The following is a 24,434-nucleotide window of genomic DNA, read 5'->3' on the forward strand; positions in this document are numbered from 1 at the left end:
GCCCTCAGAAAAGATTGCACTTAATGAAACCAGGATATTAATAAACAATGTGCACACAGTGATCAATACCTCCCGTTGCATTGTTGATAGTGACGATCCTAGGAAGGGGACGGCAGGGGTGGACGCCCACAGCAATCTCCAATGATGATTATTAAAATCGCGTGAGAAATGTGATGCTTTTATTGCCCAAATCGCCGCTGTACAGGGTGATTCATAATTCCCTTCTGGGTTTCGAACGTTTATAGTACAAGAACTATAACACATACAGCAAAAATGTGCATATCAGAACATAAAGAATCTCTCCAAGTTTGGTACGTACCTAATAGGTGCTCGATAAGTGTTTGTTGTGCATCGCATCGACAGCCAGTCTGCTTGAACTTGTTGTACAGCCATGGACACTTCTGGGTTGTAACAGCCCTATTGACTTTCAATGGGATTATTACAATCCAGAAGTTTCCGTGACTGTACCACGAATTGTCTTGTCTGTAGGTGCTTTTGTTCGATATTTCGTACAAAATCTACGTTGTACCGTCACAACAGACTCACATTTTGCGAATTCTGAGACGCAGAACTCTTTGTGTTCACCAGCGCACGTCATTTTTGCGATAACTGCGTTATACTGCCACCTAGCGGCTATTACGTGATTGGGTTTATTACGAGTGCACACTTGGAGAGATTCTTTATGTACTGATATGCACCTTTTTGCTGTATGTGTTACAGTTCTTTTACTATAAACATTCTAAACCCTGGAGGTAATTATGAACCACCCTGTACAGTATTTTACAACCCTTTGCCCACAAATGCGCTGGTATCATTGAGTGACGTCATGCCTCAATTTGATTGGCTGGCGTGCTCGAAGCCTTGAGGAGGAAACAAACATGCCTTGTCTTTAGGTACCGTTACGGGGAGAGGGTCACGATAATTTCCTTTGGAAATAGAAAAGTCTAACCCAAAATTTCAATAATCTGATAGAGCATTCAAACAATAACTACGAAATTTCATGTTCAGTTTGGGTTTCTTTCATTCACTTTAATTTAAACTATAATGTACTGTTTGGGCTTTTTTTGTTAAAATAAGAAACGGATTTAAATTATTGTCTGTCACTGAAAATCAACAATGGACACAGACCGGCAGGGGTGTCGTAATGTAAGATTCTATTGTTATAACGAATGTCAACTTCTTGTAGCTATTTTTTTAACTGTTAGTCAGTGAATAGTTTGCTGTAAAATGGTGACGTGCTTGTGCAGTCTTATCGAAATTTATACTTAATTTAATTTAATTACACATAAGGGGCTACTTAATAATATTAGTATTGTTTTTATTAGTATTATAATCTCCCGGGAAATTTGAAATTTCCCCGGAGTAGAGTGGCTGGATTCAACATTTTACAAAACGCCTTCTCTTTTATTTGTCGTTGGCTGTACCATAAGATTATATAATCTCTAATATTCATTCTTGACACCATAAGATCTTGGTTAATTAAGTAAAAAAAATTATAGTTTGTGAACAAATATATGTTAATCTTCGTTTCAACACAGAAAAAACTGATGGGTTTGAATTAATAAAACCAGTTTGGTTAAACATTTTGGTAACCACAAACCAAAACATTTGTAGTTTTTACTAAATTTGCTAACTTTGACTAAATTTTTTTGACAACGAAAGAAACGTGCACGATGACTAAAATAATTTCGATTTGGTGGACAATCATTTATTTTGTCGTCTATTTGGTTACCATAAACTATTTTTCTTTCTTTCAAGGAAACTTTTTCCTCTGCGAAAGTATACCGGCTTATTCTGAATACTGTAACCTCGATATTTTCGATATTTTTTTAAAAAAATACATAAAGCTAATTACAATTTGATGGAAATTGACAGGCCCCTTGAATTTCACGCATAAAATACCTTTTTAAAGTCTACTTTATGTACAGAAAGGCTAATCGAGGCTGTACCTACAATGTAAAGTAGGATCCGAACTCGGGATCCTTTGATTATAAGGCGACGGCGATACAACTACGCACAGAAATTATGGTGAGATACCAGAAGACAAGCAGCATGGAACCTTCCTAGGCAGCCATCGCCCAGTCGTTTGGAGCAATTTGTTTCGCCACTCGATCTGGGCGCGAGATAGCAGGCCATCACCTGCGGTAGCTAAGGTCTTGGTTAATAAAGGCGGCCGCAGCCACAAGCACATCAGTTTTGAGGTGACCTAGTAAACAAGGCCAATGGTTTCCTCCTGCGAGCGAGCAGCTAAGGTTTCCACGTTCATCATTTTGCCCTCTCCCCGCGGAACTTCATTCGGCAGAAACCCATAAAAAGAGTACACTCACCGGCAATAACAATGGGACACCAAGACCCTCAAATACTCTTTTCTCTGCAAAGCGTTGTGTATGTTGCCTAACTTTAAGGCGATAAGTAGATTTTAATCGCAAGTTCTGACACCACCGTAGAGTTAGGCAACACACATGCTATGCAGGGAGCGAGTATTTTAGGATCAGGTGTCCTATTGTTATTGCTGGTGAGTGTACATGCATAAACGTCCGCAGGATTTTTTCAGGGAGGAGAAAGCAAAGTATTTTTGCAGGGACGGCAAACGAGGCATATTTCTCCCTCAAAAAACACTTCTTCAGTTTGAAGGTATCATGTTCCTGCAACCTCCTTGCAACATCAATTACTATTGCTGAAATGCAATTATATGTGTGTGAAATATATATATATTTTAGGTTGACATTTATTCTCCAAGGGTGCAGTGTCCCTCCTTACCCCCCCCCCCCCTCCTTCCGGACGTCCGTGACAGGAATTGTGGTATTTGAAATGGGAATGGGCACAACGGTCACCAGACTTCAACCTCATGCTATGTGGGGAATTTTGTAATCTGAAATGATGCTGTGAAAATCCTGGATCTAGATTATCTCCGGGAAAGAACAACCACTGTCCTGGATCCTCATATGTTGAAGATAATTCAAAGAAACCTATAGAAACGTTTGAGCAGTGTGTTGAGACTGAAAAAAAATATACAGATTTTATATTTTCAAAAGCACTGAATCATCACCAAAATGCTTTGAAATCAGGGTATCTCGGGTTCAGTTCCTAGCGGTGGTACATTCCAGTGGTTTGGGTCCGACTTTACACAGAAGGTGAAGTCCCGATTATTCAGTCTGTACATAAGTGGACTTAAACATTATTATAGTGAAAATGTAACCAATTGGACCTTTGGTGATGGCCCAGAACATTAAAACACATTCAGTGAAATACTTAATAATTATTTTTCATGATCTCGTTAATTAGTAAAGGTATCCTTACAGACACTGGCGTACGCAGGAGGGAGCTCATGGGGCTACAGCACCTCCATAAATTTTGAGAAAATCAAAATTTTTAAATGAAAGTAGTAAATAATTGGGTATAAACCAAGTGGTAAAGGCAAACTCCCCTTAAAATGAGCCCCGATTGCAATTTTTGTCTATGAACAACTTTTAAAGCGAAAGTTAAAAATGGTAATTATGAAATGTTTTATAGCTTATCCGCCCCCTCCCTCCCTAGAACGCAACTATGCATAAAGTGGACTTAAACACCAAATCAATCAATCAATCAATCAATTCCCCTTTGTAGATAAGGTTTAGCATAGTGCGGGGGCAGCAAAAGTGTCGAAAAAAGTGAGAGGGGGGCCAATCGCAACCACTGCTATTGCTGATTGGTGCGAATACCGAAACAACTGAGGGAGAATTCACACCGAGGAGACACGCGACACGCGCCAAGCGACACTTGTTTCTTTGCTCAGTTCGCATGATGGTACCGATATAATTGCATTAATTAGTTTATTAGCCACCCGAGAAAAACGTAACAGGAGACATTGTTACATGTAAATCGCATTTTAAAATTTGTGCAAGTTATTGAAACTCTGGAGAGGCATGTTGTGCATGAGAAACGGAGAAATAATATGCACTGACCTCAAACTGCATATGCTAGATTTTTCAGCCTGATTAAAGCGAATACCTAAACACTAGAGAAATGGTTCTGAACCTTCGTGAAACCATGTCCCGGTACTTTCTTTAAGTCAATACCCTTAGCCCAAGAATTTTCCACGTAAATCTTTACAGTATTTACAATTTTATGCATGAATTAACATGTAGGCTACCTATGAAATTAAATATTGATAAATAAATCCTAGCATAATCATAAAGAGTATAACGTGTGTAGAATTGTTGACAAATATAAAAATATGGACGACGATGCGGTAATGTCGTCTCCTTGTAATTAAGTGGTTCCTGGTACGATAGCCAGTGGAGGCACATAGTGGCGCGGGTCCTACTTTAAACTGTAGGTCCAGTCCTGATTAGTCTACCTCTGCATAAAATGGATTAAAAAACGAAAACTCACAACCCAAATATGATACTGGGATTGTTTTATTTGTCATCCAACTTCATCATAACCTTTCACAGCTCAGTATATTGATACGAAGACCCGACGGTTGAGAAACAATGCACTAGAGTACTTTTCCACGCTAATTGATCAATTTTGTACTGAAGTGCCTCCATGTGTTGGCTTTTTAAAATAATAACAGTTACACCCGAAATGACCAAAACACTGCCTCTTTACACGATGTTGAAGGAAAATTACAGCCGATAACTGCATCAAAAAACTTGATAAAGCGAAAAGAATATTGTGTTTAGATCGCAAACGATTGTACATATAGATACTTTATTATATCAACCAATTAGAGGTTCAAACATGTTGTAAGGCCTCCGGTTCGGCTCTCTGAAAATAGCTCATTGGGTGAGTCATTCACTGCGTATACGCGAACAACAAACTGAGGCGACACGATGCACAGTATTGAGGAAACCGCACAGTCCGAGCGACACGCAAGCGACATGAGACACGTGCGGCTTGTTGTGTCTCTTCGGTTTGAAAGGTTCAATTGATTACTGAGTGATGGATTGCAAGCGACAAGTATCTCTTGCAGCGTGTCGCGTGTCTCTTCAGTGTGAATTCTCCCTAAGACGATTCAATTGCCAATTTCGTATAAATCCTCGATTTTTTAAACAACCCTCATACATATATCGAACTTTTTCTTATGCCCGTTTATCACAGTTCAGTTGTAGTAATTAGAGTTCAGTAGAGCTTCTGCATCCCTTAGTAATGAGTCTTCTTAACTAACTTTTTAATGAGGATGCAAAAATCCAAATAACGAGCGCTCCTTAATTAATATCCCTAGTTTATTCCAAAACTTTCCCAGACAAATCCCTGGGTGTGGTCAAGGTACCACGCTTCTAACGTAAACAACCTCCTCACCTGGTCTTTTGCACGGATTCGTATCACGCACCATTAATTTTGTATTAAAACCGAAGGTCAGTGCACACATTTGGGTGGAAGTATGAGTACACATTTCTATTTGCCTAGAATTATGACTGGAAAATACAAGACGTGAATACAGGAGTTGTGTAATTTAATCATATGTCAATATAGACAATACAAGCCCATAATTCCAAACGTGTATTGATCACGCTGTATGTGATTTTTCGTGCTGAATTTTAAGAAATCACCTAAACAGGTCTCAGAAAGCGCATTTTTTTTAAAAAAGAAAATCATAACTACTAACACAATCGTTATTATCAGTATTTGGAAGTGACAATTATTCGAGCTACACTAACACAAACCATTATTTTTTCATTGTCCCTACTCATACACTTGTTGTGTTGCTTTAGTGAATACATAGTATTGTTTAATCTACAGAGTGTTCCGTAAGTATGGACCAATAGGAATTTTCAACAGGATGGCGCCCCTCCGCATTATGTGCTTACAGTGCGACATTACCTTAACACACAGTTTTCAGAACATTGGACTGTACGCCTAGTATGAATGAAGTGGCCTCAAAGGAACCCAGATCTCATTCCGCTCGAATTTGATTTGTGGGACGACCTACAAGCCGTTGTGTGCAAGGTCACAATTCACAGCATTCTCTTTCTTAAAGAACGCACTGTGCAGGCGTGTCAGAAAACTTCTGTGACTGTGAACCATAAAGTGTTGCAGGAGGGGAGATTTATGCAAACAAATTCTGCAATTCTACGTTATTTCCCTCCGATGCGTCCAGACTAACGGGACACCCTGTATAGATTTAATAATAACTAAACCAACAATCAACCTGACCTGTGATCAAAATAAACGTAAAACGTGAACTGAATAGTATGAAATCAAATGATAAAATTATATTTTTATCACTACTAATAAGTATCCTTAAAATGTCATAACATGAGCGTTATGCAAAGCTAATTTATATTCTTAGTAAGTTGTAGAATGATGTGTAATTGTCATTGTTTATGCCTAAAGATGTGCACATCTGTTGCATCTACTAAAATAAATGCAGGTAATGGTTTTCTACTGCAAAAATTGTAAAACTAAAAATATTTCCTCTACAAAGCCTGCAATTAATGTATATTTCTTCTACTAAAATTATGCATCTGTTATAAAATTAGCATAAAATGAATATTCTAATTTACAAAAAAGTTATGCTTAACTAATGTATTTCGCACGTTTAACCGTTTCATGTGCAAATAAATGCATTACTAAGGATTTTTTTTTAATAAACAAGAAGCAAGCATCTACTATTATAGAGACCGATTACACCCCTTATTAGTGTTGTCCACTCAAGGTCTGATGTGATCAACATTACGACAAATAGAAAATTGGAAAAAATGGACAACTAATTCTACAGACAGTTATCAACAGAAATTTTTTGCAACCGGCTAAGATTATTAGTCTTTACATTGCTGCTGTTAGCAGTTTGCATGCCGCGCAGGCGATAGTTGAAAAGGGGGTTTGGGGGCTACACGCCGGTTGTGTTAGTGCAGGCAAGGTACGCACCTACACTAACGTAGGGTGTGAACCGGGCCTCACGCTTACCGAGGCCTAGCCACTCCGATTCTCCCCTAGGTTTGGCTTCGCGTCGCATTCTACTGCTACGAGTGACGTCTCCGCTGTCCATCTCAAACGGTAAGTCTGCAACAAAAAGAGAAAAAAGTTGTTGTTCGTATCAAAAAAATGCCAAAAAATGTGCAAAAATACCACTATTCCAAGCAGCGGTTTCCAAAAATAAAAAAATATATTGATAAAATACAAAATATATAAAAAATATGGCTTTATTTTTAATTGAAGGTAAGTTCGTCCACAAAAAATATAGTACAGCAGCATTTTCGGATTTCATTCTGTTCACTCTGTCCATTTCCATCTTCTCTTAGTGATACAAAATGGTACATTGTATAGAAGAACCTGCATTCATATTCGCTTCAACTATGCTAATAAGGTCCATTGTAGGTTCTCAGTGTATCTGAATTCAAAATTTTCAAAAAGTAAATACAATGTAATATTCTTGTGCAGATCAAGACCAATATATCCTTCACTACTATTATTTTGTTCAATGTGTTTTGTGGAACGTACATGTACGTAAAATCATATTTGTCCTGAGTATTATGACAGTTTGTAATATGCACATTAGTTTTTCAATATATTAGAATTCTGTAATCAGCTCTTTTGTATAACATTTATGTTATTAACCAACAACTTGTACACAGTTCACATCATGGAATATATACTGGTAAATAGTTTCATGATATTTTTTTAAATATAAAATACAGCGAAGTTTATTATATTAATTAAAGACGTTCGGGAGAGATGCTCGTAGTGCCAAGTCACATTTGTGTACTTGTCTGACTCACGAATTTTAAACTTCAACCAAAACTACACAAATTCGCATTTACACTCGAAATTTCTTTCGTACTTTATAATTCTTCCTAAAATTTCTTGATAATGTCTGTAACTGACTTCCATGTCATTTCATTTAAAATATTTGCTGGTGCCTGGTGAAAATAATATAACTTGGCTCTATATCACCCCGACCTCATTTCAATTACTAGAGAAGAGAGATACTATTCACATAATATGCCAAACCATTTAATGTACCTGAAATAAATAAATTAATCAATCGATTATATATATAATTTGCATGGTATAAACAGTCAAAAATATACTCAACCTACTTACTTACCTATCTGAAACACAAATTCTTGACGTAATGAAATAAAAAATTAATAACAAATTAAAATATCTTATCTACAAAATTATTTCAATATTTAGAAACCGCTGCCAGATTCAGTCCATAAATTACATAGACACATTACTTATTTAAAATTTACTTAATACAAAATCCAAAAAAAAAACTTTGCATACAAAGGACAGACAATAAATCGTGTGATACTAAATTGATCTTTAAATGTGTTAAATTGTGTTACGTAATTTATGGATAATTATTATGTTCAAATTACTATTTTAGTTGTTTTCATTCAAATTGTAGAGCATAGTTAATTGTAATAAAAACGCAATTGTTCCGTTAGCATATATTCATATATTAACGTAATATTACATGATATTTATCGGATGGGCAGAATATTCTGGTGCCACTACATCCTACTGATACCATGCAGCATAAGGAAAATAATGACGCCCATCCCCATACATTATCTGTGTGACAAGAAAATAAATTTGTAGGTGTTTGTTTATATTTTTTTTCAGTTACTAGCTACTTTTATATATATTTTACAGTTACTTCAAATTTTGAGTAATGTACCCCTCACCCTCCATTGAAAGTGGATGACAAATGAGTCTTACTGCAAATAGGTCTTGAAAATTCGATAACAAAAATTAACTTGTCTACTTTGATGATTTCTGAATTTAACTGTGACCTGAGTGCCACATCATATAAATTAACCTCTGCCAGATAATATATAATCTAAATTGAAGAAAATCATATCGTCATTACATTAGCTAGTGTTTGCTGCATGATGCGGTAGTAATTTGGAGACCAGCTATTATTCACGAATAATAATAAAGAAGCATAACAATAGATAATGTGAACTTTTACAGTAATTGCCAAGTTTTCATTATTATGTAGGTTGTGCTCTGAGAATACATTATAATCATTAAAATAGAAAGCTCAAATAGACGAGAGAAATGTCATTACATATCTCTCAAATATTTGGTTCTCATCATGGGTCACGTGTCTCTTTCGCATAATCAGACACATCATTTTCGATAATTTATAATCCTCTAAGTTTTGAATTTGTAATTTGTGACCTTGGTACATACAGACTTGTTCTCCTATACAATGACAACTTGTTCATCCGAATTTAATGGAACCGCGCCTTTTCGGATAATTCCGAGTGACCATAAAAATAGGCTATATTGTACATTAAAAATTACAAGGAATATGACACATTAAATAATAAACTAACCGCAGCTAGAGTGTGACTGCTGTATAGATAAAACAATTTTCCAACTCTTTTTCGATTTTGATACAATGTATTGAATAATGCGATTAATAGAGTAAATTTTTATATTTTAGAATGTTATATCAAGTGGAATTGGTTGCAGTGGCGTGCCCAAGCGGAGGTTGGTGGAGGTTTTAACATTCCCCCCTTTGGCCCAGTATTCCTAAAAAAAGAAGAACACCAAATGCAGGAGAACATGGCAAAATGAGGGCTGACTACTAAAAAATTTATACCTAATCCCCTCCTTTCGAAAATCGTGGGAACGCCACTGATTGGTTGTGTAAGGTATTAAATACTGATTACAACGACTCACCCACGGTTGTTTGCTGCAAGGTATGGACCCTCCGCTGTATCGGGTATGTTCTTTTAAGTGTTAGGTATATTCTTCTAAAATGTGCCTATTTTATTTTCTTCAGGCAGAGTTTTAAACTTCCCAACAATTAGTCTTTCGTGTTGGTAGAAGATGACAGCGTTTGAACAAATGTTATTAACTTTTTGAGAAGTGCGGGCCTTTTACACTGTTTTTAGACTATTCTTGCCTTTTTTAATGTGTTGTCTTTATCCTGTGCATCTCCTTTTACAACTTGCACCTTTAACCTTTTTAAAGGACTCTTTGCACCCCTTTTTAACTTTAAGGCAAGGAAATTTTCCTCGTATAGTTAGAACGGTACGTGCCGAAGCATCCAACATTTTAAACTCAATCAATCAGTTATAGTACTAAAAAAGTTTATCTTGTTACATTTAAAAAAAAAATACTGACAATCCTTTCGGATAAACCGGATTTTCGGAAAGAAATTCGCTTAAACGAGTTTATAATGTCCTTGAGATAATGGATTTTTTTCAAGTAACAGATAACCAACATTCTTCTCTTCCTCATATCGAATGTCACCAACATGAAGCCCGTGCGTTTCATCGAAAATCGCTTAATCGTTTTGAAAGTATGTTCCATCTGGCCAATCTCCCAATTGACGCTAATTTAGAGCCTACAGTACAATCTAATTGCTGTAATCTAATTGACGATTCTAATGATTTATATTTTGTTCAATTAGTCAATTACCAGATACTGTTTCTAATTATGTTAACGCGTGAAGGTATACGTTCGTGGTTCAATTAACAACGCCCAGATATAATCCAATATGGTGGGAGTGGACTTGGCACACGATGTGCTAACTCATAAACAACTGTTACTAATTTCGGCTATATTTGAATTCCACATATTTAACAGTGTTTGAAAGAAACTAATTATTTGAAATGCAGTTACAAGTAGCAGTTACTTTTTAGGAATTTTAATTGTTACCAGCAGCTACTTTTAAAAATGCGCAGTTGTTAACTGAAACAGAGTTACTTTTTGAAGTAATACTTAGACTGTTAACTTGAAAATTTGCAACATGGCGGAAGGCCTAAATTTGGCAACCTTGTTTCCAACGATATGTTTTCTGTGGATGGTAAAGTGAAAAGCTTTTCGAGACAAGGAATCTAGGCTTCGTTGCATGCTAAATTTAGAACATCCGCGCTTTATTCTAATTCGTTATTTCTAATTGCACTTCAAGACTTCGTGTTTTGTTTTATCTTATTTCATTGTTGTAATTTGAAAGCTTATTTTATGCACCAGAGACATAAATATAACACATGTATGTCCGCGGTGGCTCAGTCGGTAACGCGTCTGACTACCATGCTCAAGGTCCCGGGTTCGATCCCCGGCCGGTTCAAATCCGGGAACTTTTCTAACGGTAGAAGCGGCCCCGGCGCCCACCCAGCGTCGAATATCATGGGTACCTGGGGGAAACCCTGGGGGGTAAAGGCGGTAAGGGGCGTGATGCTGATCACATCACCCCCACTCACGACCGGATCAAGAAAGTGTGGGGCGTTACCCCCACACCCTCTATACGCCTTCATGGCGTGGTGCTATGCACAGGGGAACACTTTACCTTATGTATGTCTTCATATACTTATTTTATTGTAATTAATGATAATTGTAAAAGTCGTCTTGTTTCAAATTTACAGGTGTCTTCAAACTCCTGTTGATAATTAAGGGGTTTTAACAACATTAAGTTCACAATTTAGCAATACAACTTTTCACCTAAAATTTTATCTGAAGTTCCATGCGTCGAGGCAGATTTTCCTTCGTATGGTAACGGAATACGCGCCGTTAACAGGCCTCCAACTCGATATTACATTCTATAACACTTAGAATAATGCTATAAATTCCACTGTGAGAAAGAAACAATATACATTTCTATATAACCATGAGACGCAACACCAAACCGAATGCAGTCGGTGTGTTCAAAGTAACAGCCGCAGAAACCAGCGCATCCTATCACGTCACTTGAAATGCCCACGCGAAACGTGACTCCGAATTTAAGCAAGGTGTTCGTTTATTTGCTCTCCCTGTGACCACATCTAGTAATTCAACAGCGTTGCCCGTTTATATTTCGCTGCAGTGACAATCCGCCTCTATCGAATTTCATCGCAGGCTGATCTGCACCGTTGCGTTGCGGCAACTTATTTTTATCTCTACCATCAGAACGGGAAATAACTACGGCAGGAACGCCGACGACAGTGGATATTTGGAAAATAACCGGTAATGTCCTAACATAACTCAACATTTGTTCAATCAAATTGGAGATAATTTGCAAGAGTGTACGCATAATAACAAACAGCTATAAATCTTAGGCTGACTACTTCACACGTGGCATTGAAATTCATCAGTTCCTCTTTCTGTTGAAACATGATCATTTGAGTGAAGTATGCAGTCCTAGATGTAGAATATAGCAAAGGCTCTGGAAATTTGTTGTAAGCCCACTTCATACATTAAAGAAGGCTAATCTGTCTGGACCTGATGATTAAAGTAGCAAATCTGTCTGGACCTGATGATTAAAGTAGCAAATCTGTCTGGACCTGATGATTGAAGTAGCGAATCTGTCTGGATCTGATGATTAAAGTAAGCTCAATGACCGAGAGTGGCAAAAAAAGATTCCTGTTCGAGTCCTGGCGTTGGCACCTGTGTTCTTCCTTCATCAATTCTATCTAATCAATGGCAACCTCATTGTCGCTATTAGTCTAAAGATACACACACACAAAGAACCCAAAATGTGTAAATCGACACACACATATATTGATTCAGTAACATATTAAACTTTTGTTTGTTAGGTTCTTACAGTTCACAGAGATTTGAAAATATCGACAGAATTTGGAGCGCCTCTTCAAATCTTCAAATGCATTTAAGGATTTTGGTGAAATCCAGTACTAGGAAGTTTCTAGTGTGAACAAACTCTAAATTTCAAGAGCTATTTATGACAGTTGTGGTTACAAAATTGCCCCTCTTTGCCACCTGCCCCTCCTAAATCACGCACTAAAATTCAGACACTTTATTGCCAAGCTGTAGTACATTATGACGCCGCAACACTTCTGTGAATCTTCCATTGGCTCAAAATGTTAAAGGACTGAATAAATTGGTTTATTTTACTTGGCTCTTCTTCCACTTTTGGCTAATCGCGACGATGAGGATGAGTGATGATATGATGAAGTTAATGAAAGGACACTCGAGTCCGGGGGCTGTGGCACCGTAGCGAGCTGTGCTAACCACTTCGCCACGGAGATCTGCTAAAAATGAGGAAATTTACTAAATACGTACACTAAAATACCAGGAGGCAAATATTCTTGCCTATATTGGCGCATTTTTATCCAGTTGTGGCAATTGACAGGTCTGAATGAACTAGAATTAAATATTCCAAAACAACTCGGAGGTAACGCATTTGACAGAGGTAGAAAGTCTGTGTTTCTTCCAAGCTAAAAATGCCTACTCCAATCTGCATGACGTAGGTTGTTACAGCTCTAGAACTTGATAAACCTCTCATTCACTTTTAATGTCAGGTTCTGAGATTTCCCGCCCTCACGTAGGTGCCCAATGAAGGCGTATTCCCCACACGTAATGAATAAATAACTCGCAGCCGACGAAAAGTGAATAGATAGATATCAATGACTAACACGCATCTCTCACGCTAGCCTCTGCGTTCATATGGTAAAGCTTTCTGGGTAATTCGGATAACAACTCCGGAATCTTACTGCCAAGATCTGTTGTAGATTACGCTTTTACGGCCCGGTAACAGCTAGTTCAGGGACCTCATTATGCATGGAGTAGATAGTGATAAAGTTACAATTTGAGTTGAAGTTTGCAGGTAAGGACTTTATCAAAATATATCTTTCGAAATACCACTCCGATCCCCTACATGGAAGCGGTACCTCCCACATCTCGTAGTCAGTCTATTCGCAGTGGTTCTCAATCTTTTTCAGTCCGGGACCCACCTTGAAAGAAATTACACTTCATGGGACCCATAAGCATGGCCGCCGGCAGAGTTACTTGTAGGAGTGTGCACCCAGTTGCTAATATCGAGTACTTAAAGAAGCCCTCTTTTAAGCTTACTTAAACAAATCGCACATACTTCATTCTAGAAAAGTAAGTATGTAATTTAGAAGAATAATTTACTCTAGTCTAACATATAGTAATTTGAATGTAATATGTTTTTAAGACACAATAAATCAATTTTTGAGTCCGACTTCGCGACCCACCAAACGTCCCCCAGCAGTGGATCGTGCCCCATAGGTTGAGAAACAATGGTCTATTGTAATAATCTCAGTTTGTGTGAGTAAAACATTTACGAAATTTAACAGATTATACAGTATGTCGGAGAAGTTCCAGTACCCCTACTTGCCTGCATCGTGTTGCGACTATGTTAAAAATTGGCTGATATTTATTAATTTTCAACTTTACATTAGTTTAATACTCATAGGTCAATTGGTAATGAACTAACTCAACTTGTTGATTATTACAAGCTCTAAGACGTTCATAACTTAACTAACTAACTAACTCTCTAGCCTTCTTAAACCCGAAGGTTCATGGCTGCAGCAACACAGGCCTTCCATGTTTCCCTATCTTGAACAAGATCTATATACTCTTTTCCATCCCTACCGATTTCCCTTAGGTCCATCTCAACGTTGTCCCTCCATGTTCGTCTTGGCATTCCTACAGGTCTCTTACCATCAGGTTTCCCAACAAGAATCCTGTAAACTCCTCTTTCCTCTCCCATTCGTGCCACATGGCCTGCCCACCTAACTCTTCTTGATTTAATTATTCTAATAATATCTGGACACGAATACAAATTATGTAGTTCTAAATTATGTAACCTTCTCCACTCACCTGTCTCCTCATCCCTTTTAGGTCCAAAGATTTTCCTAAGGATCTTATTTTCAAATACTCTCAATTTATGTTCCTCTTTCAATGTAAGGGACCAAGTTTCACATCCATATAATACTACAGGCAAAATTACTGTTTTGTATATTTTAACTTTTAGTTTCTTAGATATTAAACGAGAAGACAAAAGTTTATGAAGAGAGAAGTAACATGCATTTCCTGAATTAAGCCTACTTTTTATTTCCTCTTTAATATAATTTTCATTTGTTAATATTACTCCTAAGTATTTGAATTTGAAACTTGTTCAAACGAGTTGTTATCAATAATTAGATTTTGATTATTACCTAACACTTGGTTTCGGCCTGTAAGCATATATTTAGTTTTCTCTTTGTTAACTTCCAAACCTATCTCTTTAGCAGTTTTGAAAAATATTTTAGCATTATTCTTTATTGTATTCACACCATCCCCCAGTAAGTCTACATCATCTGCATATGCTAAAAACTGAGTCACACCATTTAATTTTAGTCCATCTTTAGTTTCTTTTACCTTCCTAACAGCATATTCTAAGGCAAAATTAAAGAGCAATGGAGATAATGCATCTCCTTGTTTTAACCCATCATGAATTGTAAATTTGTCAGACATATTAATACCCACACGAATTTTACTTTCTGTTTCACTGGTGCATACTTTTATCATACTAACAAGCTTCTTAGGTATTCCAAACTCTACTAATATATTATATAGTTTATCTCTTTAGGTATTTATTATTATTAGAAAGTAAAAGTTTAAAGTGTGTTTATTTGAGTTTATAGTCCACTTTTATGAACATATAGGCTAGTCGGGACTGGACTTACAGTTTAAAGTTAAAACCGAATCACTATCTGCCTCCACTAAGTATCGAATCCGTGAGTCAAATTATGATTCTGTGATTTTGGTGTATGTTCAAAAGTCTATTTTATGTATGTTTTCAGGCAAGTATTTGTAATTCACGTCACTTTTCTGCCACATTTGTCTAATCATGACGACGGCAATGAACGATTATATGAACTTGATGAAGGAACACTTAGAAGGAACTCAGCTCAGGCCGGGATTCGAACCTGAAGCCTTCGGTAATGAGATCGAATGTGGCCCACAGAGACGGCATGTCTCCATGCAGAATGAAACATTTGATTTGATTTTTGTTATTTAGCGTCGCTTTTCTACTATCTACTTTTTGCTAATCGCAACGATGAGAATGAGTGATGATATGTTGAAATTGATGAAGCACATCCACAAAGAACACCCATGTCCCGTCCGGGATTGGACCCCGGGATCCCTGGCGTCGTAGCGAGTTGTGTTAACCACTCCGCCACGGAGGTCAGCAGAATGAACCATTACTAGGGGACCAAAATGATAACGTGAAACAGCGTTTTGTTTTTGTACACGAGTGACATGTTTCACTGGTCTACTTTTGTCAATATCTCGAATGAGATTAATGGACTTCGACGTGGTCGCTCTATGAGCTTGAGCTCGTCTGTGTATTTGCAAATATGAGAACATGTAGAGTTCATAACTGTGCTGTTCCATAGGCTGGTTGCCCTACTAGTGTCATGTTCGAAAATATTGGTCCTGTCCTGTCCTTTCTGAAAAACCTCGCAGAGCATATTCTCCTATTTCAATTTGACTAGACTAGACTTAACGTACTCACAGGAACAAAAAAATCTTCACAAGACTCTTCTATACATTTGCTTGTCAGTATTCGAGTTTGACGGAATGAAACGTATGATTGCTGAGAGCTATTCAGGTCTGTGAAACATAGTTGCGGAAAATATCATTCCCCTATTGGTCCACTTTAAACCACTTTTTGAGGAAAGTACAAGTCAGAGTGTTCATAAGATGGCTGCCAGTGTGCTCTTCTGTTTGCATTGCACTTAAATAAGGTAAATTAAAAATAAAATAAGAAGTACAACCTATGTGATTAAAGATGAACCTGTAAGTGGGTATCCAGCATGTTAATTTCTACTTTTGAATGCTGATAATCTTCTTAATTGCTTGTATACAAGTGTCGCCCATATGATCCAATTGAGAACCAACAGTGTAACATCCATGAAAACGTTTAAAAAATGACAAGTGAAATTGATAGACATAATTTATTTATTAACAAGAGGCGAGGGCCTCCTAAAAGTTGCTCTTCTCACCTCACAGCCAAAAAAATCAATAAATAAACAATTGAGATGCTAAAAAAGAAATTTTCAAAACTAAATCACTATTTTTGTCAATACTTGAAATATCCAATAATTCTCATTCCCAAAACCTTCTAGTGCCCACCATGAATATTTGGTGTATTCGTTTAAGTGACATCCTGCAAAAACCCTACTCGATAGTCGACCATCTATGTAGTTCCTTTTCTTGAAAGCAAATGGAAAAAGAAAGGAAATTAATCAACAGGTGGCGTTTTTGAGTGGTGAAATAAAAGAGGTTGTAAGTACAGTAGTGTTCAAAAAGCACGAGCATTAAAGTTATGTTAAAATCAAACACACCGTCGTGTTTCTAGTACAATTCAGCCCATTTGGGTAGGCCACCTATTACCTAACCACTCTTCTATTTCAAGTAAACTGAATTAAACATTCCGAATTTCGATATGGTCACCATATTGCCCCCTCCCCCTTCCTAATCATGTTTGATTCGTGTTTCCTTATGTACATTTGATTTTAGGCTCTACACCTAGAAAAGTACCTGCTTAAAACGCAGAAAACTCATGATGAACATGATGACAACCTGAAGGGCTACACATACGTACATTTCGCAGCAGGCAAATTTGTATAAGAACTTAAAGGAAGATTGCTTAAATTTAATAAAGCATTACTGCTGTCCCCTATCATCAAATGTGCTATGTAGGTTTTCTTGCCAACATATCAATCTAAGGATAACCCAGTAACCTACCCACATCACACATGAAAACTTTTGACAATCTAACGACTTATATGGAAACTAGGCGAAAACTGATGCGTATGCATGAGGCATTTCAAATACAAGCGCTAATCTTGCAATTAATATGCACATCACTAACACCACGGCAATAAAAGTCTTGGTCATTTACTACGCAACAATGGGCGCGATTTCAGGATGAGCGATATTTTCGGACTCCGCGTCTCCAGAGATTAACTGGCTGCCAGATTGGCTTATATGGTTGTGAAGGATGGAGGCGTAATAATTAAAACAATAAAGAGATAAAGAATTGAGCCGAATGGGAGAGGAGATTCAATTTTTGCAAAAGGGAAATTTGTAAAGGAAGTTTTCTGCGAAAACGATGTCTTCTGAGTAATATTTAGGATAGAACGGACAAAGGGTGCCCATCCCCCCCAAGACAAATGAAGCATCCCTGCCAAATTATGTCTTAATCCCCATAAAGTTAATAAAGTTTAATAAGACAGCTTGCCTACTACTGAAAGTTAGCTTTACTGAACACTTTACTTGATCTGCCATCTAACCGCTTAAATTCTTCCTTTTCTTCATCCAACATAAGTCTGGCTTTAGACGAAATCATTTCCTTTAGCATTTTTGCTAGCATAAATGCTATGTAAATGCTTCCAAAAATAAAGGCACGTCGAGTTACACCATCTAGGCTGAGTGCACGGTGTTTACATGTACAGCAAAAGTTGTAAAGTATGTATTTAAGCAGCGCCATTGTTTTGCACCTAATAACGTTTTACACGAAACGTTATTCCTCTCGGTTGAATAGTTATCGGCTCTTAAGAATGTGAAGTGATACATTGTTTACATCTCACGCCGCCGCCATTACATCTGCACTCGTGACCTAGAGGTCGCTTCTGATTGGTTATGCTACGATAAATGCTACGGAAATGGGACGGGTTCTATCCTTGAGAAATGCGCCATTATCCACTCTGTGGACACCCCTAGAACGGACAAAAATTAAATTTGGGTCTACAGTAGTTTAACGTACGTAAAAGAAATACATTTCGTAATTTAAATCAAATTCTAAGAATGTAATTGCTTTTTTAAATTTTGTTTCTAAAAATCACAAAATTGGTTCATTTCTAGTATAATTGAAATTCTGTATTCTGCAAAGAAAACATTAATAATAATAAATATTCACAGGGACAATAACGAAAGCGTTTTACTCCTTTGTAATTTTAAATTTTAAAAAATGAGAAAACTCATGATTTGTTTAATTTGACGGAAATTTCACTATTTAAAACATAAAAATGCTTTATTGCTTGCAATTTCAAATTGATATAAATACGTGTATTCTATCTCGATCATAGTGAAGGCAATTTGATCAATACCACGATCTGACCACCTTTACCCTCTTAGGGTTGCCTTCCAGAGCGAGAGGCTGGATGAGCCCTAGAACCGACTATGTACGGATGCTAATGAAAAAGCTTCTATCATAAATCGAACTTAGTCATAGCGGCAGTGCTATGGCATTTGAAATTGATTTTACACGTACGTACGAAAATGTTTTACTTTCCGTGTACTATGAATTAGAAATTCTACGATGATAAAACCATTAGAAAAGCTGTAAATGTAATTGAATTAAAAAAAAGCAGTAATTGTCATATTTTATGAGGAAAAAAGCCTGACATATAGTGAAGTTCCTAGATAAGTGAAATATGACGTAAAACCAAGTGCTATCTTTGGTACTTGTATGAGCAGCTGAGTGCCGCGGCCTATACAATAATGGCTCCCTTTGAGTGTGGTAATTGCCGATACCTCTCGCCCGTCACCACGCAACTGGCAACAAAGCGTCTGAATATTACTTACGAAAGATAGCCCTTTCCCACCATGTTTGAAGCGTTCAATGGCTGAATCGTCCTAGATTTTAGTTAATCAAAATCAAACAATATTACCTGTACAAGAAAGAAAACGGAACTTTTGTTTGTTTTTCTTTCTTTCTCTCTCTCTCTCTCTCCATTGTGGCAATTTTACCAGAGTTTTCCACATCTTCATATTATTCGCGGCGATGGAGATGAATTGGGATAGAACATTAGAACTTAACTATTATTAGAAACTTGGATTCCTAACCTCGCAGCACGTCCCCCTCACTCTAACTCTCATTCTCTTGTCACACACACACACACACACACACGCACACGCACACGCACAAGCACACACACACACACACACACACATATATATATACACACACACATATATTCGAACCCGGGATGCGTGGAGTAGTAACGCGTTGTGCTAACCAATCATGATTAATGTATGTGCTCAGAAAATTGGCTTAAAACAAACAATTTGACTTTTCCTTTATACAAGTCTTAGCAACTTCCGTGGGTTATCATGAAGGATTAACTAGAATGTTTGATGTATTCGTTTATATGTCAGTCTGCAAAACCCTATAGCTTGATTGTCTACTATTGTGGGATTAAGAAATATTGTACTTTCTTATGTGGGTGGCTATCTTATCCACTAGTTTCAACTTAAAATCTTAAAAAGTTTTAACCTTTAAAACTTTTAAGGTTCGCAGGTCATAATGGAAGAGTTGTCCATCGGTATGTTCGTATCAGCTTTCGAGCTATCGAAACCTCTATCGATAATCGAAGATTAAAAGAAAATAGATCGTGTTAATCTCGACGCCGAGGGATTAGTATTGTTATCAGGTAAAAAAAAAAGTGCTCCCCTGTGCATAGCACCACGCCATGAAGGCGTATAGGGGGTGTGGGGGTAACGCCCCACACTTTCTTGATCCGGTCGTGAGTGGGGGTGATGTGATCAGCATCACGCCCCTGACCGCCTTTACCCCCCAGGGTTTCCCTCCAGGTACCCATGTTATTCGACGCTGGGTTATCAGGACATTTTGAAAAGTATAAATGTAACAATGTATATTCGAAATTTTCAATCCATCTTCAAATATACTTAAATGTTGATCTCTTGCTCAATTAAAAAGAAAGCATTTTTTGCATGCATCGAAAAACGATCCCTTGTGCTACTGGTTTTACGATCTATCTAGGTACAAAGCACTCAACTGAACATGTCTCTACGTTGCATATGCAGTTCGTTTGGGGTACTTTGCAGGAAAATCTAGTAACAAAGAGATATACTTGTTTCTAATTAAGAAGAGTGTATTTACCAATCGAGATGCTCAATTAGCCCCCAGGGCTCAAGTTTAGAACAGGAATTGAAAAAAGTGTTATTCTTGTAACATTCAAGCTGGAAGTGAACATCTAAAAAAGGCGAAATAAATTTTGTAATGAAAGAGAAAGGGATCAATATAGATACAAAGAGCACGATTTACTGAGAGAGTGGGAGAAATATGGAACTAGAAATGAAAGCTTGAACAGCAAACGTACGTGCGATCTGAAGAGAATAAGTTATACAAGATGTAGAATGAACAAAACAAGAACACATGTTTCCAAATGTTCAGAAAAAAATTAAAGCACAAGTCCCTTCACTGTTTTTGTATAATTTTCTTCCACCTGCGTTAGTTTACATTTTACACTGGCGTATATATTTTGCAGAAACTGATAAAGTATTAAAAATATTATATATATATATATATATATATATATATATATATATATATATATATATATATATATATATATATATATATATAAATATTAAAGTATAAAGGTAAAATCTGCTTGCTGTTACTTGTCCTACTAGTGAACGGAGTAAGTAATTTACCATGATCATACGTGTAACCAGGAATTTCTTTTCGTTGGAACCAAAAATAAACGATTCATCTGCAAAAAGAAATATTTATGTATGTGCAAGTAAAGGCATTTCAAAACCTGTAAATTGAAAATATAGACCTGACGTGGGCAGTTGATAAGGCAAATCCTTGAGGGTGCGAAATCCTGGGGGGACGGGGGGGATTTCCCCCTACCAACAATCTTGGCCTCAAAAATCTCCCCCACCAAAAAAATTCCTGGGGGGAATTTTTGTTATAACAAACAAAAATAAGCAATTACTTTTAATTTCAAATATACTTTACTGAGAATAATATCGAAAACACACACAAATTAGTGTAGTTGTGAGTATTGAATGCATTCTCTATCAAGAGATCGTTAACAAATCTAGGGTAGGGTGGTACATTTTTGATATAGGTACTATTTTGATCACCCATTCTAAAAAGTTGAATGTTTTGCTTCCTGTTACTGGCAACGCTAATTTGAGGAGTGAGAGTTGTTGCGTGGGGTGTCAGGTGTGTTGTACAGAAACATCGAGAAATTCTACGGAAAACCCGGAGAACCAGACGTAATTTTGAATGGCAAGGGGAGTACGTTGTAGATAGAATAGGTGCTTTATATATAAACGTCTACCTGTCATTTTGCGTGCCCCGTGTTTATGCTTGAACGTATGTTAGCGAAATTCAGGTCAAACGTGGACAAGCATGTGGTGGCTGTAGCATGTGACATATGTAGCCATCCCGTGTGAGATAAGGGAACTACAGAAATATTTGTTTCCATGCACAACGTGGTACATATTCGATCGACGGAAATTGTGCAATTTTGATCAGCGAGGTATACCGTTTGAGTTCCATTACCGTAACGCGTGCAACACATTACTTCACAAAGTAAATCCGTTGTTCAATTTATTGTTACAGATACGTAGCAAACGAACACCGAAGAAGGTATATCAACAGTATTCGTCCCAAGTTTTCGAAAATGCCGTGCAGAGTATTCTAGAGGGACACTTATCTATACGCGGAGCATCGCAACTTTATCATGTTCCATTTGCCACTCTCCAAAACAAAGTAACGATGGCACGTCAAGAAGCAGCGGGTATTCCACCTCTTCCAGGATTGATGTTGGACTTCCTTTCATGATACTAACAGCAAATCAAGAAACACACGTCAATAAATCCTTGTGATTTTTTTTCAATTTATAAATAGGCCTATCTATAAATATTACGTAAAGATCTTCTTCTGTTTAAAATATTTCCGCTTTTGTATATTTTTAAACTATAGTACGTATGTTTAAAATAATATAGCTACATAAAATATTGTAATGTAGCAAAAAATTAAAAACTTATTTCCCTAATATAATATCCGAGTAGTACTTACAAGGTAGCCTGATATTAAGAGAACGGAGAAAATACTTTAGGCATAGCTATACATACTTTTCTATATTTTGAATTATGTAAAGATGAGTAGTCAAACAGAGTGATTAAACTAACAGAACATGCAGTTTGTTTTTATTTTGCTCCTGTAGGCCTACGCCATAGAATAAGTTGCACTTGTAGTATATATTAAGGATACTATTTCTTCACTCAATATTAATCCAAATTGTACCGCACGGTGATCAGATTTGTACCTACCTAGGTACAATTCTAATCAAAGTCTATCCGACCGAAATTTAGTTCTGCTGTCTACAGTAGCAGAACTAAAAATGTCATGTTATGCCAGCGTGTTTAGTAAAAGGTAAACATTTCATTGGCACAAAAACTGTAATTTTGCTGCCTATTTTTTTCAAGTTATATTGAATTTAATTTTTTGTGATCGAAAATGTACCACCTTACCCTACATCAATATGCACAATTAAAGTGAAACAAGAATGCAAAACAGTAATAACTATGAAACCTAATTGATTTATATTAACATAAAGCGCAAACTAAACAAAAACTTACACATAATAAAACCACTTGAACTATTTCATAATATAATAACATCTTTAACCAGTTGGTAAATAAATTAGCTTCTTTGCAATATCTGATATGTATAAAAGTAACAAATTAATTTCCTTTATGTAATTAATAATGATAGTATCAATAATAATAATATATTTTTAATTGAGTAATTTATTTTTACTTTTATTAACATTACAAATATGTATATCGTATAATATACACATATGTTTGTGGGGAAGGGGGGTTTGAAGATGAAGAACTTCCTCCCCCACCAGTGTCAATGATTTCGCACCCTGAACTGTCCAAATGCCCGGCAGTCACTAAATTCGGAGCATTATTAAGGCAATAAGGAATAGAGGAAACTGCGTATACCATTGAGTAATAGTCCACTGCTATCTTCTTGAGTTTTAAGAAAAGTTTAAAAAACTTACTTCTGTCCCACAACAAGCAATCGTTGACACTATATGTTATTTGATCTGTTACTTTTTCTAGATGTTAAAAATAAGGCTCCTTTTATTATTACACCTAGAACTCTTAGGTACTTTTTAATTATTTTTTTTGTATTTTTCTTTTGCATTATTGTGATTAGTATGCTATCTTTTATTTTTGACTGATTGTGGGGTGTAAGGAATTATCCTTTCTTAAGACACTCAAATGTCAAACTCTCTTCCACGTAGTACAACTTGGATTGCATTTTGCAGACTGACGAGGCTCTGGCGCCTGGACTCAATGCCAGTATAATCCTCTGCGGGGTTTGTGTTGCTTCCTGTCCATGTGTGTTTGTGATTGTCTTTTCATCACTTTATCTTCACAATTCATCCTCGTCTTCGCGATTAGCCAAAAGTGGCAGAAAATCGAAGTAAAAAAAATGAAATCAATCAATCAGTCATTTAACTGTAATTGGTTGGTTGAATGAGCAATCCAGGAGGCTAAAATAATCCTGCTTAATTAAATAATTTCTATATTTATATTATTTTAATCGATTCGTGACTATGATAAATAAATAAATGGATATTCATACCTTACACAAGATTCCTACCTAGTATTCCTGGTCATCGTAGCAATATACCTTCTATTAAAATCTAATTTTATTGAATATGATTGAATATATACTATTTCAATTTATTTGGTCGTAAAATTCAGGTAACTGAAGCCTCAGAAGGCATTGCAGTACAAGACCTTGAACACAGAACAGCTTGTAACAGAAAGCCATTTAACCAGAAAGGGGAAGGGGGAGGCGCAAAGGAATAAAGATTAAGAAAACAACGCCAGTTTGGCTTGCAGAAGGGGCATAAAATCAAAATTGCATTATTTTTCGCACGACTGCTTCTGTTTGCTCGAGGGGG

At 36.7% G+C, this 24,434-nt stretch overlaps 1 protein-coding gene across 6 annotated transcripts in view; it reads right to left on the reverse strand.

Moving 5' to 3' along the window:
• Positions 1-24,434, reverse strand: part of LOC146002637 (uncharacterized) — a 113,971-nt gene that overhangs the window by 14,898 nt on the left and 74,639 nt on the right. For 4 of the 6 annotated variants that reach the window (XM_083140677.1, XM_083140890.1, XM_083140801.1 and 1 more), the window contains exon 2: positions 6,856-6,990. The exons of 1 other annotated variant lie outside the window; for it this stretch is intronic. In XM_083140677.1, the coding sequence (XP_082996803.1) occupies positions 6,856-6,990 (135 nt within the window). The remainder of the gene's footprint in view (positions 1-6,855; positions 6,991-24,434) is intronic. One more of the 6 variants, XM_083140716.1, reaches the window with a different exon arrangement.

Source organism: Lepisma saccharinum, chromosome 1, assembly GCF_977018435.1.
Source record: "Lepisma saccharinum chromosome 1, izLepSacc3.1, whole genome shotgun sequence".
Classification (NCBI taxonomy): Eukaryota; Metazoa; Arthropoda; class Insecta; order Zygentoma; family Lepismatidae; genus Lepisma; species Lepisma saccharinum.